General features: G+C 54.4%; 1 protein-coding gene across 1 annotated transcript in view; it reads left to right on the top strand.

Annotated features, from left to right (window-relative positions):
- Positions 1-10,439, top strand: part of LOC309885659 (astrotactin-2) — a gene marked incomplete at its 5' end in the record, with an annotated part of 119,021 nt that extends 108,582 nt beyond the window's left edge. The window contains 3 exons of the mRNA XM_082775875.1: positions 1,932-2,032; positions 3,195-3,378; positions 10,167-10,439. Of these exons, the coding sequence (XP_082632001.1) occupies positions 1,932-2,032; positions 3,195-3,378; positions 10,167-10,404 (523 nt within the window). The 3' untranslated portion in view covers positions 10,405-10,439. The remainder of the gene's footprint in view (positions 1-1,931; positions 2,033-3,194; positions 3,379-10,166) is intronic.
- Positions 10,440-16,902: the final 6,463 nt, after the last annotated feature.

The raw sequence follows: 16,902 nt of genomic DNA, 5'->3' as shown, positions 1-16,902 counted from the left end.
TCCTGACCCCGCCGGCGGTGGAATGGGTGATGCGGGCACTAATTGCCGACTATTACAATTGTTTTGATAAAAGTCTGCTGTTTTCGAGGGAAGCGCTCTGGCACCGATTACCTCCGAGCTAATGGAGCCTCACAGCCCGAGCTGCTGCGGGCAGAGCAGAGGTTGCACATTAGCTGCGTGCTCCCATTTACAAAAGGGGATGCAACAAACACAGCTGAGTGAACGACCCCAGGATGGGGACGGAGATCAGGGAGACCAGCTCGCAGCAGAAACCCTCTCGTTGAGCCCCTTACTGCTCGCCAGGCTCATGCTGGTGAGCAAGAAAAGCAATGCCCACCGATGGTGCCTGGATGGGCTGCAGGGCTGGGGTCCTCACTCAGCACTGGGTGCCCCTATTGCTGCTGCTCTCCGGACCCACAGAGGGGAGATTTCATGCTGCAAAACCGCAGAAACATCCCCTGCTGCCAGAAGGAGCCTCCTTCCTCACCTTGAACCGCTCCTCTGCTGGAGAGCGAGGAGGGAAGGCGGCTCCTGCGGGCTGGGCTGCAAAGCCCCGCAGTCACACTCCTGCCCTGAATTCCCATTCCCCTATTGCTCTGCTGCTGTCCCTTAATTATAGCGGGAGAACAGCCTGTGTGTGGTACTTGTGAAGTCGCGCAGTGCGGACATCCTTCCTGAGATGCTCCCACTCGGAGCTCCGTTCCTTGTAAATTATGGAAAATGATGTCATGCCAGAGAATTAAATAGCAGCTCCTTGGGCGAGCTCAGCGTGTGCGTCTCCTGCCCGCCCCGGCTTTGTGAAAACGGGAGTTGTCCCTACACACAAGTGGGTTCCTTGGCAGTCTGCTGGCGTCCTTTCAGTCAGTGGGTATTGTTAAGGAGCTGATGCTAATTGCTCCGAGAGAGCATGTCCTGCGCTGGGAATCGCTGCCGCACAAATGTCAGCCCTTATCAGCTGCCTGTGGGGTACGCAGGGTGGCTGCTGGGGGGGCTAAGGAAAGGGGAAGCATTGCTCCTGTCCCCTCTAAGGGTGCTGAGGAGTTAGGACCATTCCTTAAATAAACATGCCTCGGGGTCTCATTCCCATTTAAGCTTCAGCTGCTTTTATGGCGCTCTGCACAGTTTTCCCTTGGGATAAGAGCGGGGCCGTGTTCTTTCCTGGGACCTGGGTACCCCCCTACCAGGCATCTCTGCAGGGTTCTCGCCCGCCCCTGCACTTTGTCAAAGCCAGCTTGAGTTCCCCTGCCTGGCTCAGAGTGAATAGACACAAACCGATGCGTTTTGGGAGAGTGGACAGAAGATTATTGCTCCTGCTGCGAAGAAGCATTCTCGTGTTGGAGCCTTGATATTCTGACCAGGGCTCTGAGCTCAGCATCCCGGGACGTCCCATGCAGCCACAGCCTGTTTATTCAATTCTCCATCCAGCACAAAAGCCGTATTTTACTGTCAGATGCTCTCCATTAGCTTCAAGTGTGAAATTATCGTTCCCACCCTTTAACCAGCCCCACCCTGGTGAGGAAATGAGGGAGAAAACAACCTCAAGGGCCGTTCGCAGGATGTGTGCGAGCTGTCGCTTGTCAGCACGAGCCTACTTAGGGCAGGAATTACTGCCCTGCTGCGAGGAGGTACGAGCCCCGCAGCACTGCCGGGTGCTCCTGGGTGCATGGCTCAGCACCCTGGAGGGGTTTGCATCCTTCCCTGGGCATGTGGCGGCACCGTGCAGCTCGGACCTGTCCCCACGGCCCTGGCTTCTCCCTCTGGGTGCTCTCCAGTTCTGAGCCCGCGACCTTCTCACATCTCCTTGAGATGACAGGAGTGACTGATGGGAGCCTGGACTGCATTCTTCCCTTCTCTCCCCAGGGCAGTTCCCATAACAACCCGGTGGTGTTGGGCTGAGGGATAAAGATGTATTTTTCCTTCCTGCCTTCCAGATTCACCCTCTATGCGGTGGACACGCGAGGGAGACACTCGGAGCTGAGCACGGTCACCCTGAGGACAGCCTGCCCGCTGGTGGATGACAGCAAGGCAGAAGGTCAGTGCTCAGGCACCTCATTTTCAAAGACAAAAGACATTTCCTGTTAATTTTGCTTTTCCTGTATCCATTGTGCTCCTGCAACCCCCTGCAGTCCCCTCTCTTGCAGCACACAAGCTCCATAAATGAGGCTGGGCATCGGGTTGGGAGGGGACGACAAATTGCAAGTGTCTTGTAGCGAAGTCGCAGTTGGAGCTGGTGGCTCCATGGTCCTGTGCCACCGTGTCTGTCCCCTCACACGGCCATGGGAGCCACTAACACACGTCCCCTGGAAAGGGCAATCGCATCCTGCAAAAGCACAAGGGACAGCCCTGGCTGGGATGGGGGCACGGCCACCTCTGGGTGCTCCGATGCTGTCAGTGGTGGCTGCTTTGGTTCTGAACTGGAAACACCAACCACTTGCATAGCTGCATTTCCCAATTTTGAAACTAATTCTGTTTGTTCTCCACTCTGATTCCCTGAGGGTTTTGCTGCTTTGAAAGTTTAAAAGATTCATCTACATGAAAGGCACATTACCTGTTTCCTTTCTTGCATTCTATTTTGTAAAGCACACAAAAGGAAGTTTTGATTAATACTTTGCTGAGTGTTATTGATGAGCATTTCCAGAAAAATGAGCAAATGAGCAGACTAAAGAAAAGAAATGAAATGGGTTTCTGTGCATTTTCCATTTCTAAAAAGAGATCCTTTTCTACAGCAGAAAGTGCACCCTCTTGTTTAATAAATCGAGCTGCTCTGGGAGGTACCCACAATGATGATGCACGGCACTTGTGGCTGAAGCACCATCTCGTTAGCAACAGTCGTGTTCTTCCTACCCTACACATCACAGCTGTGCATTTGCTGCTGTTTGGGTGAACAGGGGAAGACCTTGTCTGCCCTAACAGGGAGGATAAAGCTGCCTCTGCCTGTGCTGGCAGCCCTCATCCTCTCCTTCTCCCATTCCCCCATGGAGTTTTGCTGGAGTTTTTGGGGCTGCCCCATGTGTGTAGGGCACTCGCCGCAGTCCCTGAGGCACTGCAAGATGTTCTCCAGGTTGCCAAATGGGGCTGCAGGCAGCCCCCAGGGGACTTGCAGCTGTCCCAGGCACCATCTCCTCCTGCCAAGGGCCCTGCTCATCCCTCTCCTCTCCATGTTCATTAAATCCTGTCCCCTTGGTTCCTTCCAGAGATAGCTGACAAGATCTACAACCTCTACAACGGCTACACCAGCGGGAAGGAGCAGCAGACAGCCTACAACACGCTGATGGAGGTCTCTGCTTCCATGCTCTTCCGAGTCCAGCACCACTACAACTCCCACTACGAGAAGTTTGGGGACTTCGTCTGGCGCAGCGAGGATGAGCTGGGGCCCAGGTACTGGCCTTGGCCCGTGTCCTCCCCAGCCCCGCTGCCTGCCCTGCCCCTCCTGGCCTTTCCCTGTGGCTGAGGGATGTCCCCTGCTGGTGTTCACCCAAGAGGGGTGCTGGCCAAGCTGTCCTGCCATCCCCTGGGGCTGCCAGGTCCCACCTGGTCTTTGGATGAATGCTTCTGGGGCACCGAGCAGCTGAGCAGGAATCCAGCCTGAGCTGGGCGCTGCTGCAGGGAGGGAGCTGAGTGTGCTGGGAATGCTGTGGGGGGACTGGGGGAGTAAATCAGGCCTAGGACAGAGTGAGGGAGCTGCGTGTAAGCCAGGACTCAGATCTTCAAGACAATGGTAGGTGAGACCATGGCTCTCCTCGGATTCAGAGGTGCCCAGGTTAGTTGCAGGGCACATGGCTGGAAAGGGCGATGGAAGGGATGAAGCCAAAATGCAGTGGGTACGGGTGTGCTAAGGGTGATGTGTACAGGCAGGAGGCAGCCAGAGCTGCCGTCGGGAGGCAGCAACAGCCACAGAAGTATCTGAGGAACACAGGGCAAATCCATCCTTATGTTGTAGTGTTTGTGCACAGCAGCAGAGCCCCTCCTGGGTGTTTTTTGGTGGATCCCGTCTGTGTCAGGGAACACGGTGTGACCTCTAGGTCTGTCCCCAGAGTGGAACAGATTCTGCACCCAGGACAGACCCATTCTGTCATCCCCTTTTGTACTGACTTCCTCCATACCTGGACAATATTCCTCATGGACAGTAGGGGCATGGCTTTGAGCACCTTCCACCTCCTCCCGTGGTTCGGGATGTGTGGGGAAACGTCAGCCTCCAGCTGCAGGGGGTGTGCATCTGTGAAAAGGGCTCTGAGCCCCTGGAAGGAGAGCCGTGGTGCTGGCAAATAGGTTATTGCTTTTGTCTGTAGATTTGGTGTTTGGTATCATCAGAGGGGGGCAACGATGGAGCAATCTGTATGTGGTAAACTTGGCTCTACTAAATAGTATGCTTCATGGGCATTTCCTTCTCTATCTGATCTGACATATCTTTATCCTCCCAGTGGAATATAGTTGCTGTACAAACTGTAAATATTTCCAAGACCCCCTTTTCCACTGCCCCTCTCTCCCCAAACATGAATTCAGCTCATTGATGTCGGCAGTAGAAATGTCCTCCTAAATTTCCATCCTGTGGTGCCACTGACACCACGCAAGGATGCGAGTGCACAGCACCTTGTGTTACCTACGTACAGCCTTATGTTAGACACAGCCCCTCGGGAAACACCCAGCAAGAAATGTTTGGAAGTAGCCATATCTCTCTCTCTCTGGACATCCTGAGATCTCCAATGGGATTCGGATAGCCATGACCTGCCTGGAAGCATTTATGGACACTGTTCTTCCAGCACCCTCACCCACCACGCTGCTCTCTGACAAACGGGTGCAGAGAAAGGCAGAGGAGTGGGGTCTGGCAGTCCCTGAATAACTGAAAAAGATTTTCTTTCTCTCCCCTCCACTCCTGTTTGTTGGACACGAGTGAGGATCTGTCCATAGCACCAGGATGACAGCACTCTACAGCAGTTTCCCTCCATCCTGGACATAAATCTAAGCTGGCCTGGGGCTTGCCCTCTGACAGAGATGACCTTGGTTGTAATTTCTTCAGTAGCTCATTAGCGCCTGACATGGAGCCACTCTTCCTTCCCTCTGCCTTCCTCCTTCTTTGATGACACTGCAGACGTGTTTGTCCTTTCCAGCTGTTCCTTTCTCTGTACCCCCCTGGGGACCATCAGCCTCTCCTTACACAGCCCTGTCACTTGAGATCCCGCACGCTTGCTGCAGGATATCAGCTACCCCGATACCTGCGTGGAGCCGTGAGGTTTGTAAGGTGACATTTAAACCAACCGAGTATTGCTCCACACTGAACCGGGCTACATCTGGAGCCAGCGATCAGTCCGGCTGCTGTCTATCTTCATCACCAAGCCAGGCAACCTCCGAGCAGAGCCCGTGTGTCCCTGTCCTGTACCTGAGGACTCAACGTGTGCCTTGCAGCCAAGGGGAAGCGTCCACAAACGGTGCCAGGCTCTCGCCAAGAGCACCGCAGAGTCCAGCCCAGCTTCTCAGGGAGCTTGGACAGAAACGGAGGCACTGACGTAGCGGGAGGCGAGTGAGGATTTGCCAAGGGAGGCCATCTCGTAACACGATTTTAATTGACGGGCTGTTCTCCTTCCCAGGGGGACATTCATTTTCGTACCTTGAAATGTTTATCAGATGAGCCTCGGATTCACAGTAAATGTGCGCTCATAAAACTGAGCGACAAGAGGGAAGTTGATTGCCTCCGTGTAATAAATACATCACACTGGAGTCCTCGTGAGCCCAGTTTCCATGAAAGCCACAGGTTACTGCAAACAGCTGCTTGCTAGAAGACGCACTGACAGCCAGATGTCCCAACCAGACGGTTTACATTAAGGAGACATTAAAAACTTAGCTCATAGGTGGCCCTAAACCAGGACTTTCTGTGGTCAGCAGCATCTTGGCACCTGGCTTGCTTCATCCTGCTCGTCTCCTTGAGCAACAACAACCCCTTTCCTGCTCCCCCCATTCCTCATGCAGACACCGAGTGAATCTCGCAGAGTTAATTTGTTCCAACAAACCAGAGGAATCTGTCTAAACCAGTGAAGGTTTAATGCTACTGTGCATTCAGCCCTCTGGATCTGTGCAGCGGGAGCGCTTCCTGACTCAGCGACAGGGCGATTTCTCTATTATTTTCTCATATTGTTCTTTGGGACGGTTCTCGTGACCTCTGCAAGCAGAGCCTGGCTTTTAGGAGGAGGCAGGAGAAAGAATTAGGCTAAAATCCTCCCTCCGTGCCCCTGCTTGTGGCTACCAGGGGGTCGGGATGTGGCACCAGGGCTCACAGGCTCGCCTTGCCCTCAGCAAGTCCCCCAGGCAGGCAGACGGGACGGCTGCAGGAGGCGAAGTGCATCTCCAGAGCAGCTGCCTTCTGGTACCGAGGGGAATGCAATGTACTGATGGGAGGCTGTGATAAGAGGCCATCGAGTCCCGGACTCATTATCCTCCTAGATGAGGGTCTGACAGACCCGGGTCAGCTCTCAGTAGAGTGGAAAAATCGGAATTTATGACAAAATCGCCCCGTGTGGGAACACAGCGCACAGGCAGCCACCCTCTCCCACAGTGTCCCCGGAGGCTTGTCCTCCCCTCCAGCCCAGGTGTCGCTGCCCCTCTGCTTCCTCACGTCCCTTCTCCTTCTGCACCTTCCCCCTGGGCAAGCTAGGGCAGGGTTTTGCTGGCTCTGGCTGCGTTCTCATCCCACGCCAGCCATCGAGGTGAGCAATCGCTGTCCCCTGTGCCACTGGGGACAGGGGACGGGGATGTCCCTCTCCTGCAGGAGCACCCCGGGGCTGGGCACGTCCTTCCTGAGCTGGGGATGGCAACCAGGCACCCAGTGCCCAGTCCCACCTGCAGGCACTGCCTGGTTCATGCAGGAGGAAAGTGGGAAGTGCCCCGCAGCAGGCACCCGTCCCCCTCCCCACCCCTCGCCTCGCACCGGAGAGGGAAGCAGCCGCGTGGAGCTGTCACTGTTCTTAATCCCCCTCTCCATCATTTATGACTTTGGCTGTGACCTCCTAAATCCGTCACTTAATCAGGGAGCAGAATCGGTCCCCAGCTGGCGCCGACTTAAAACAACTGCCCCTGCAATGGGACAGGAGGGAGGGCACCCCCAGGGGGCACCCCGAATTAGGGCCGGGGTGTGGGGTGACACAAGGGGGCTGCTCCGTCCTTTGGAGGGCCAAGAGCTCGGGGGCTGGCCATGGGAATGACCCCCCCACCCCACTCCCCTGCTGTCCTCTCCTGATTCCTGCCCTTTAATAAGGCAATAAATTATAGTTCCTGGCAGGGATGAGGTTGGTCAGCATTTAGGAAGATTTCATTTCCAGTATTTGAAAAGGTGGTCGTTCTGACCCGACAGCCCTCCGCAGGGAGCACTTGGGTAATACCCAGGGCTTGATTTATGGTGTTAAATTGGCAGCCCAAGAGCTGCTCCTGTAATTTATTACCCAGCCTTCACCAGAAAGCTTCTCTCTCTTTCTCACCCCTCCCCTCACCCGCTCTGTCTCTCTTTCTCCTTATTTTTTTTTAAGAGGGAACAGCTGACAGCCAAAAGCTAAATCTAACATTTACACATGACTTCATTACCCCGCTAAAATAAATGACTCAGTCTCAAGGCAGTGAAACCCATCAAATCTGGGGCTTTGGGACCGGAAACCAAAAGCGAGGGGCCTGATCCCCACCACCCCCCTTCTCCTGGACCACGGTGCTGAGTGTGCTCAGCATCCTTCCAGGGGCAGCCCGTCGTGTGCTGCATCCCACCCGTCCCTTCCTGGGGTTGTGGATGCAGCAGGTGTGTGCAGACCACCCCCAGCAATGAGATATCAACAGCTCTGGGTGGTTTGGCCTCTGGGCTTCTTGCTGCTCCTCATGTTTGCCAGGACAAGAGGGCAGAGAGTGGATCAGGAGGAGAACACAGTCAGGCAGCGAAATCCATGGTGTGGTGGGGCAAGCAGGGAAAATGGGAAGGGAAGAGCAAGGAGGGAAGTAAGAGATGGGGTAAGAGACCTGGGGAGGGGATGCAACAGGCAAAGTTGTGGGAAGGGAGGAGAGGAAGAGAAGAGTTGGCCAGAAGGTGTGTGTGTGCTGGGGTGTCCACGCCGCACCCAGATTTGGGGCCAAGGCATGGTTACCACCACCAAGATAGGGCTGGTCGTGGGCACTCGTTGCTGCTTGTGGTGAGCTGCACCAGGAACCAGTTAGGGGAAATCCCCATGGCATTAGTTAATTGGCCTTCAGACAGGCAACTTCCCCATGTCAGCGTGGGGTCATCCCCGTCGGCACCTGCACAGCACAGACAAACGGGCAAAACGAGCAGGGGAAGGGGCAGTGCCCCCTTTGGGCAGTAGAGATGACCCAGAAATGGGGTGACCATAGAGCTATGGCCCTGAGAGCTGATTGATAATTACCCTTAGAGCAGGAGGGAGGGCTGGCTAGATGCTCTCCTCGCGAGCACTGTCAGCTCACAGAAATGTCCATCCGATGGATGCCCGTGGGCTCTGTGTTTGGGGAACCTCCCCTGAAAGAAAGGGAGAATCAGAGCCGACGTTAAATGGGTCCTCAGCTTTAGGATGGGTACGCACTGAAGTGATTGCCTGGGGAAACAAACTCTTCTCCACCTTCAGCTTACAAACAGGTTACTCAAATACAAATCAGGGCCGTGAGGAAATGGCACGGGTGATCCCTTTTGGCCTCTTCCACTCCCATGGCTGTGGTTTGATGAGGTTTGCTGGCCTCACTGCGGTGCTGCTCACAGCAGCCTGGATCACTGCTAGGCGGGGCTTTAATCGGTGTCTTTGCTGAAAGCACCCAGCGCCATCCTGGAATTTGGTGAATTCCCAGTGGTGGGCGTGCAGCAGCAAAGGACCCGTTGTGGGCAGTGTGCGAGGTGCTGACGTGCAGCAGGAGCACCAGTTGATGCAGACGTTCAGGTGGCCACGGTGGCATCGTGTGAGTAGAGGTGTGTACGTGGGCACGGCCCCGCACACATCTTCATGTGTGTGTGTATGTAGGTAGTGAGGCTCAAATGGCCTCGCCTGGCTCATCTTTATACACGAAACCAACACACGTCCCAGCTTCAGAATTAGCACTGCCCAGGAACCAACCCCCCCTGCTCTTTGCTCCCCCTGGAGAGATATCCATGAGCCCATTGCCGTCGGGGAGGAGCGGGGTCGTTCTCCACGTGCAGTACTGGAGGAGCTGTGGTTTCCTACAGACTTTTGTCCAGCTTCCCTGCCCTGCTGGGAGAGATCCACAGCCAGTGGGTGACACCGATGTGCCCTCTTGCCCTGTCTGCCTTCGCTGCCCCCACAGCACGTGGGTGCCCACCCCTTCCCCGCATCCCACAGACGATGCTCCCGGCGCTGCCTCCTCGCCGGGAGCTCGCAGCCCGGGCTGCAACAGCACACAGCTTTCATAATCAAATAATCCCCGTGTTTATGCCTCGCTGACTGACAGCGCTGCCCCCGACATATCATTATCGGGAATTTACATTCCTTCAGGAACTGCGAAATCCCCTAACCCCAAATCCAGAGCTTTCCTGTGGCACCAGAGGGAGAGGAAATAATCTGTGATCTTGAGACTTTCAGACCACTGAAGTAAACCCTCTTCCCCTCCCTTTGTTTGATTTAGCACTTTGCAGACTCCCACGAGGGGATTCTTGGTTTCTTACGGGTTTATTTTGTTTTGTCTTAATGTGTTGTGCTTTTTCTCCTCGCTCTTCTAGTGTCAGGCCTTTTGGGCCGTTTGCCTCCTGGAGACTTGGGAAAAGGGAGCAGGGAGGGCCGTGCTGACGGGCTGGCAGCAGCGAGGTGCCACGGGTCTCCCCGGTGTGCCGGCTTGCACGGGGGCTGACACGTGTGCCAGGGCTGCCAGGAGCACGCGGTGGCAGCGGTGACAACCTGGCAGTGGCAGGCAGTGTCCCCAGGGCATGTGAGCTGCTCGGCTGGCTCAGCCCTGAGGTCCACCCAACCCCATGCCCTGTGTAGTGGCAGCTCTACTGTGAACTTTTGGGGAAAAGAGAACTTCCCTCCACCTAAAACAGGCACGACGATGCTGTGGTGATGGGGCTCATCCGTTCGTGTCCTGTGGGGCTCATCCATTTGTGTCATGAGGCAGAGCCAGGGGTGGAAGCCAGGGATGCTGGCTCCCTCTGCACACTCTCAGCCTCCAGTTCTCCCTTGCAGGAAGGCGCACCTGATCCTGAGGAGGCTGGAGAAGGTGAGCGGTCACTGCTCAACCCTGCTGCGCAGTGCCTACATCCAGAGCCGCACCGAGACCATGCCCTACCTGTTCTGCCGCAGCGAGGAGGTGCGGCCGCCCGGCGTGGTGTGGTACAGCATCCTGAAGGACACCAAAGTGACGTGCGAGGAGAAGATGGTCTCCATGCTGCGCAACACCTACGGGGAGTCCAAGGGGCGGTGAAGGAAGGTGTGGGCCTGAGCTGTGGGAGGCAGAGGGGTGCCGAGGAGTTGAGGACTTGTGATGGCTTGAGCGGCTGCTGGGGTTCGGGGATGGGTGGTGGTCGGAGGGGTGGAAGGGGACAGCGAGGCCAAACAGGACTTTCTCACACCAACTGCAGAGAAACACGAAATCAGCAAGTTGGACTTTAATTTCCTTTTTTTTTTTTTTTTTTTTTTTTTTTTTTAATTTTCAAAAGGAAAAGAAAAAAAATGAAAAAAAAAAAAAAAGAAGCACCTGATTTGTCTCAGCATAAAAGTCTCTCCTTTTTAATCTTTTCTTACTGAATTTCTTGGACTACATGCTCCAAAACCCTGGGAGGAGGAGGTGTACCCGCTAGAGTTAGAGCGAGAGGCTGCAGAGGGGAGCTGCTGGGTGGGGGGAGAGCCCTGCCTGCCCTCTGTGCCCTGCCTGTCCTGCCTGCCCTGCGTGCCCTGTGTGCCCTGTGTGCCCTGCCAGGCAGGAGCCGTGGCACAAGGGACCTCGGTGTCACCACGGCCAGGGCCACCAGGAGCACCCTGGCTGCAGGAGGCTGCGAGCGCCATGCTCGGAGGCGGGTGCCAGGCAGGTGCGAGGACACTGCAGGCACGCTGGGTGTGTTTTACCACCCCGAGGTGGCAGAAGGGCTCCGTGCCTTTGTTCGCAAGGCTCCTGGCAGCTTGTTCTGTGCATTAAAGGTTCATATTAAGTCCATCTTCACTGCCTCCTTGGTGTTTCTTCCTGATGTTGTCTCGCCACTGCCTGGGCGTTCGGTGGGGCGTCACCTGGGTGGGGACATCCCTGGTGGATATCCCCGAGCCGTGGCTGGAGACCAGCGCTGACCCCGAGAGCAGACACGGGGATAGGAGGGGAAAGTGCAGCCTCTTTGTGTAGGGTCCTCGCCCTGCCCAACACCCATCCCAGCCACCGGCCCCGCTGGGAGCTGCAGACGTGTGGGAAAGCCCAAGAAGGAAGCCAGGGGCTAAAAAGACATGGAGAATCTGGTTTCTTTTACTGTCAGATGTGGGTTAGGCTGGCCCGGGATCTGTGTGGGTAATGGATTTCTCAGTCTGGTAGCCAAACCAAAAAGTGCGGGAGGGTGAGAGGAAAAAAAACAAAAATCAGAGCTGCCCGGAGCTATTGCTTTTTCTTTTTAAAGCAAAACAACAAACCTGGAGGGGGGCTGGAGGGGGAAAGGGGAACATTGAGGGCTGAATGAATCGGTTTAGTCAATGCAAAGCAAATAGTTTTGTTTATTTTTTTTTCAGGTTATTTAACCCTTTAAAGTAAAAACAAACAAGCAAGCGGTGACTTTCAAAATGAAAATGTTTTGAAACCAAACAAAGGTGCAGGATTTGATGTGGAGGAAACTCAGCCAGAGGCTTTTTTCTTCTTGAGCTGAACATATATGCCTGATTTGGACACACAAATAATTCTGGTGGTGTCTCCTCAATTGCTCATGGTTTTTTTTTTTTGTTTTTTTTTTTTTTGTTTTTTTTTTTTTGTTTCTTTTCCCCCCTCTTTTTTCCTTTGGTTCTGTCTCTTCCCTTGGCTTGAACCATGTTAATGTTGCAGGTTGGGAAGACCTCCAGTACCTGCTCAGAGTCCTGCTGGAGCTCACAGGAAATGTTGCCTTGACATAGCAGCCTTTGGAGCAAGAGCCAACGCATTGCAGGTTGCCTGAGAGCTCTTTTTTTTTAAAGCTAAATCCCTTTTCCTGATGGAGAGGGAGAGGCCAGTGCCACTCGGGGGGCTCTGGGCTGTGAGCACTGCGTCACTGCAGGTCTCAGCCCCAGCACGAGGACCATGGGGGCACTGCGAGTGTTAATGCCTCTCCCAGCAGTGCTTCCCCAGCCCTGCTCTGCTCCTTTCCCATCCCTTTAACCTTCACAGGCAGCTGGCATCCACAGCCTTTGGGCATGTGTATGTTGAGGGGATGGAGGGGATGGCCTCAGCTTGCTGCAGACCAAGGCACGCTTTGCCTTCTCTTGTCCAGCTCAGCACCATCCTGCCCTGAAATACCTCTGTGAGCTGAGGTGTGCAGTGTTGGCCTTGTCCAGTGCCAGCTCACAAACCGTGCACCATGGAGGTGTTGTGGCAATATTTGTTCAGCTTTACTGTTGTGTCAAACAAAGTTTGCTCAGCAATGCTGCGAGCAGCGTGGGTGCCATGGCAAGGGCTGTGGGTTCCCTGGGGGTGAGCGCCAGTGTTTCCCTACCTGATGGACAAATTGGTGGCTTTTTCTGTAAGGCCGGTGACAGGGGCTGGAGTATCCTAAATGTGACAGGGCTGATGTGTCTCAAGGGGTGCCTCACCATCATGAGCTTGGAGCTGTGGGAATTGTGACTGGGGAACAGCAGCCAAAAACAGGCTGGATTCCCATTCAGCAGGTTTTCCTCCACCCTGGCACAATCAGCTCCCCACAGTGACATTTCTGCTCCTGAGCCGCCCACCCCAGCAGAGCTGGGGCGAGGAGAAGGACCAAGCCCACCACGGGTGGCCCTTTTGCTGCAGCAGGTCCCACAGACGGCGATGGGAAGGAGACATCCAAGTCTGGCAGTTTCTGCTGGGAGCCAAACACAAGCAGCACAAGGCAGGGCTGGCTCCACGCTGCGGCTCCGTGCGCTGCACAGAGCAGGGGCTTCTTTCCTGCTGCTTACCTTGGAAGGCTGGGAAGCGCTTCCCTTTGCCCCCCTGCTGAGGCTGGCTGCTGTGCAGGGCTGTGTGGCTGTGCAGACGGCAGGTGGCCGAGCCGGGCAGGCAGGCAGCGCCGTGTGGCAGCTATTAACCTGTCGAGCACGCACCTAGCGCACGGATCAAAGCCAGCAGAAGAGCCGCTGGCCAACGATGCTACCCGGCGCAGCCTACCCAAGCCAAACAAAACCGAGGAATTCGTCGAGGTTAGACATCCTCCCGCTTGCAGCTGAAAGGAAGGTTCTGTATTTTCTCCCTGGAAACTTTGGGGAATGTAACCCTCAGGCTTTCAAGATAAACAGTTGTAGTCACAGCCTAGCAATGCTGGCAGATGGGCCCGTGGTCCGCAGCGTGCGTGCCCGCACGAGCGTGTGCACACACAGGGCCATTCCCCAGCTGTCTTTGCCTTAGAGAAGAGGGAGCCTTGCTCCAAAGCCACTTGATCTGAGCACCCCCTGCCCTGGGAGCTGCTTCCTCTTGGGCCCCTGTGCTCTGACCTTGCTGCACTTCACCGTGCTGCTGTCTGGGCTGTTGGAGGCTGCCCCAGCTGGGGAGAGCACCGAGATAATGAGGCAACATTAAAAACGATTAGGGAGGGGGGCGAAAAGACCCAATTGTCCAGGCTGAAGAGCTAAACGACCCAATTTTTTTTTTTTTTCCAAGACTGAATTTTTTAGCCTGTTGGCATGAAGCAGGGCAATGTCTCCTGGCTGCGGTCACGAGCTTTATGATGAGGGCAGGTCATAAAAACCACCAAACCTCCTCCATGCACATCTGCAGTGGGTGCCTGCAGGTACCCACATCGGCAGCAAGGGCTGCACTGCCCTGGTCACACCACCCCTGCCCCTCTTTGCCCCTGGGCACCCTATAAACACCATCGGAGCAGCACAGGGGAGGTTCCCTGCAGAAGCAGGGAAAGCAGCACCACGGGTCTGGCCACACTTCTAACATCCCTCTGCACCAGCCCTTGGCCATCCCAGTGGGCACCTCCTTACGGGCACCCCAGACCTGCCACTGGTTTGGGGCTCGTTGCTGGTGCCAACGGCCGCCCCCCCGGGGCTGCCTCCTCCCACGGCGTGGTGTGGCCGGGAACAATCCCCATTGTTCCCCACGGCCATTGTTGTTCCCCGGCCGCCATCCCCGGCCGGGCTGCAGCTGGCACGGTGCACAGAGGGGCTGATTGTTTGGGTTGCTGTGCCGCTGATGACACACCGCTTTGGGACAGCTTCTTCCCACGGCAAAAGGCCTCCAGAGTCAAGTGCTGCATTTGCTCCTTTATTTATTTGTTTGGTTTCTGTTTTTCCTCTTCTTTTTTTAATTGCTTCATTGGCTGGGGCAGACTCTCCCGAGGCTGGGGAAGAGGCCAAGGGCACGCTGGAGGCTGCGCAGTGCGGGCTGCCCAGGTCCCTTCCAGGGGGTGCTGGGGACGGACAGAGCCTTGTGGTGATGCTCGTGCTTGCAAGTGGCCATACCCGGCAATGTGACGGGTGCCTCAGTGGCCTGCGGGCTCACATCTTGTCAGGGGGGGAGATGCAAACTGCACCTTGTACCTGCTGGGCCAGAGGTTGGATTCACTCTCCAGAAGCTGAGCATCACTGATGTGAAGCAGTCTGTGCACTGAATGATGCAAAGGAGAAGGCTTCTGGTTTGTTTGTTTTGTGGTTGTTTTTTTTTTGTTTGTTTGTTTGTTTGTTTTCAAGCACACTTGGCCTTAGCTCATCCCTGTGATAAAGGGGAGCAGCCACCAGCTTAGAAGTCTTAGGCTTTTATGCCTCCTAAAAATATCTGGGGGAAGCACTCTGCATACAGGTAAACCACAGGTAATGTCTTAGGAGTGGGGTCAGATGGCCAGAGGTAACCACACTGATGTTTGGACCAGTCCCTCAGTCAGCTTAAGTAAAATGATCAAAAAGTTGTGAATAAATTTTTAATCTGCAAAAAAATACTGAAATATTGAATGCTCTTTTAGAGCACTGATCATCCTATCTAAAGAAAGTCACCTGGAAAGAGTCTTAGGACCTGTAAGACTACTTTGACACAGTACTGCCTGTTGTACTCAAAAATCTCAAGCCCCTAGCCTTTGGCTGCGTTTTATCAGTGAACTTAGACCAGTTGGAAATGAATGACTCAGCCTGGCTCACTTCACCTCCCTGGTTTGGGTCTTAGGAACCGAAAGCCTGAGGCTTTGTGATGAACAGCCCAGGAAAAGGTGGTGCAGGAGTTGCTGCTCCGTGTGTGTTTGTGCGTGTGCGTGAGCAAGCAAGCAGATAGGTGAGCACCTGGGTGTCCATTTGGTCTTCAGGTGCCCTCATTACATGGAAAGATGTTTCTCTTGTACACTTGTGAGCAGTTTTCTTTACATGTCAGTCTCTGTATAGAGGGTTTTTGTAAGCTTCTACATCCTTTTGTCCAAATTGCTCAAAGTTGCTAACAGCTGCATTTTCCCATTACCACAATTACCAATGCCATACTTGTTTGAGAAGCTGTGGCTTTCAGCTGGGAGAGGACTTTGACGTATGAATCCAGAGCAATTTCCCTGGCTTTCATATATAATTAATGCAGTCAGCTCCTTTTGATTTAATGCAGCCAACAGGAACCGCATCTGGTGTCACAAGTGCCTAGCAGCCACTCCAGCGCGCGGGGCCCTCAGAGGGCAGTGTCGGAGCGGCTGGGCGGCACGGTCCGGGGGGCTTGGGGGGGTTTTAAGCCTCCCTGGGCTGGTCACCACACAGCAGGTAGGCTGGCATTATTGCTGCGGGCGCTAAGGTAACAAAACTGCCTTCCTTGCTTGGTCTTGAGCAGCTTTAACATCTGCTGGTGGCCTGCTTGCAGGACAGTGGCTTCAGCCCTTGCTCGATGCAGGTATCGATTTTTTTCCGCCCCTCCCTCACTATTTAGTGATTGATTTCCAGATAGACACATAAACTGGACATAGAAACTGTTGTTTTGACGGTGCCTTGCGATTGATTGTGCTCGTGTGGTTGTGCACAGGCAAGGCTCAGCGCTGGGCATCGCTCAGCAGCTGCAGCCCGGCCCAGCAGGAGCCGGCTGCTGCTCGCTCTGCCCGTAGGTTGCTCCTGTCTTGAGGTCCTCATTAGTGCTTAACAGATAGTTCAACACACAGGCAATTGATTTATATATTGCTATAGACACAAACCATTTAATACACTGTTTATAGGCCTTTTTATCTACAGTATGTTCTATTGACAGGGCTGTCTGATGTGCTTATACCCTATCAATAATGCATTGACCGCTGACAGGGATGGTATAGAAAGCACAAGGTGCTCTTGTTCTCTCTGTCTCTCACCCTGCTCAATACATAGAGAGTGGATTTTGACAGTTAAAAATGCAAAACATTGTTTTACTGACTCACAGTGTGACACCAACACTTAGGCCGGTGTAAAAAAAAAAAAAAAAAAAAATTAATTTATCCCTGTCCTTCAGTCTATTGCCCCCAAATGTCCTATAGGCGGCGTGGTGTGGAATCCGTTTACTGTTCCCTCCACAGGCTCTTGATGCATGGCAGTATTACTGCCACACTTTTAAAGGTGGTGGCTGAGGTGATGCTGGCCAGCAGCGTAACACCAAGATGTCCAACAGCACAATCGACCATCGCAGCCCACTGCCAACAGAAGCAGATGCAAAAGGACACGTGTAACAGCGACCGCAGCTGGCATTTAAGGCTCCTGCCCACATGCACCCGGCTCCTTGTCGTCTGCCCGTGCTCTCCGCCTCCCTGTCTTATCTGGGCATCCCTGAGGAGTTAAATCATTAATGAGTCTGAGAGTT

Source organism: Aythya marila (assembly GCF_965140915.1).
Source record: "Aythya marila genome assembly, chromosome: 19".
Taxonomy (NCBI): Eukaryota; Metazoa; Chordata; class Aves; order Anseriformes; family Anatidae; genus Aythya; species Aythya marila.
Note: the sequence above shows the minus strand (reverse complement) of the source record. Positions and strands in the feature narration are given on the sequence as shown.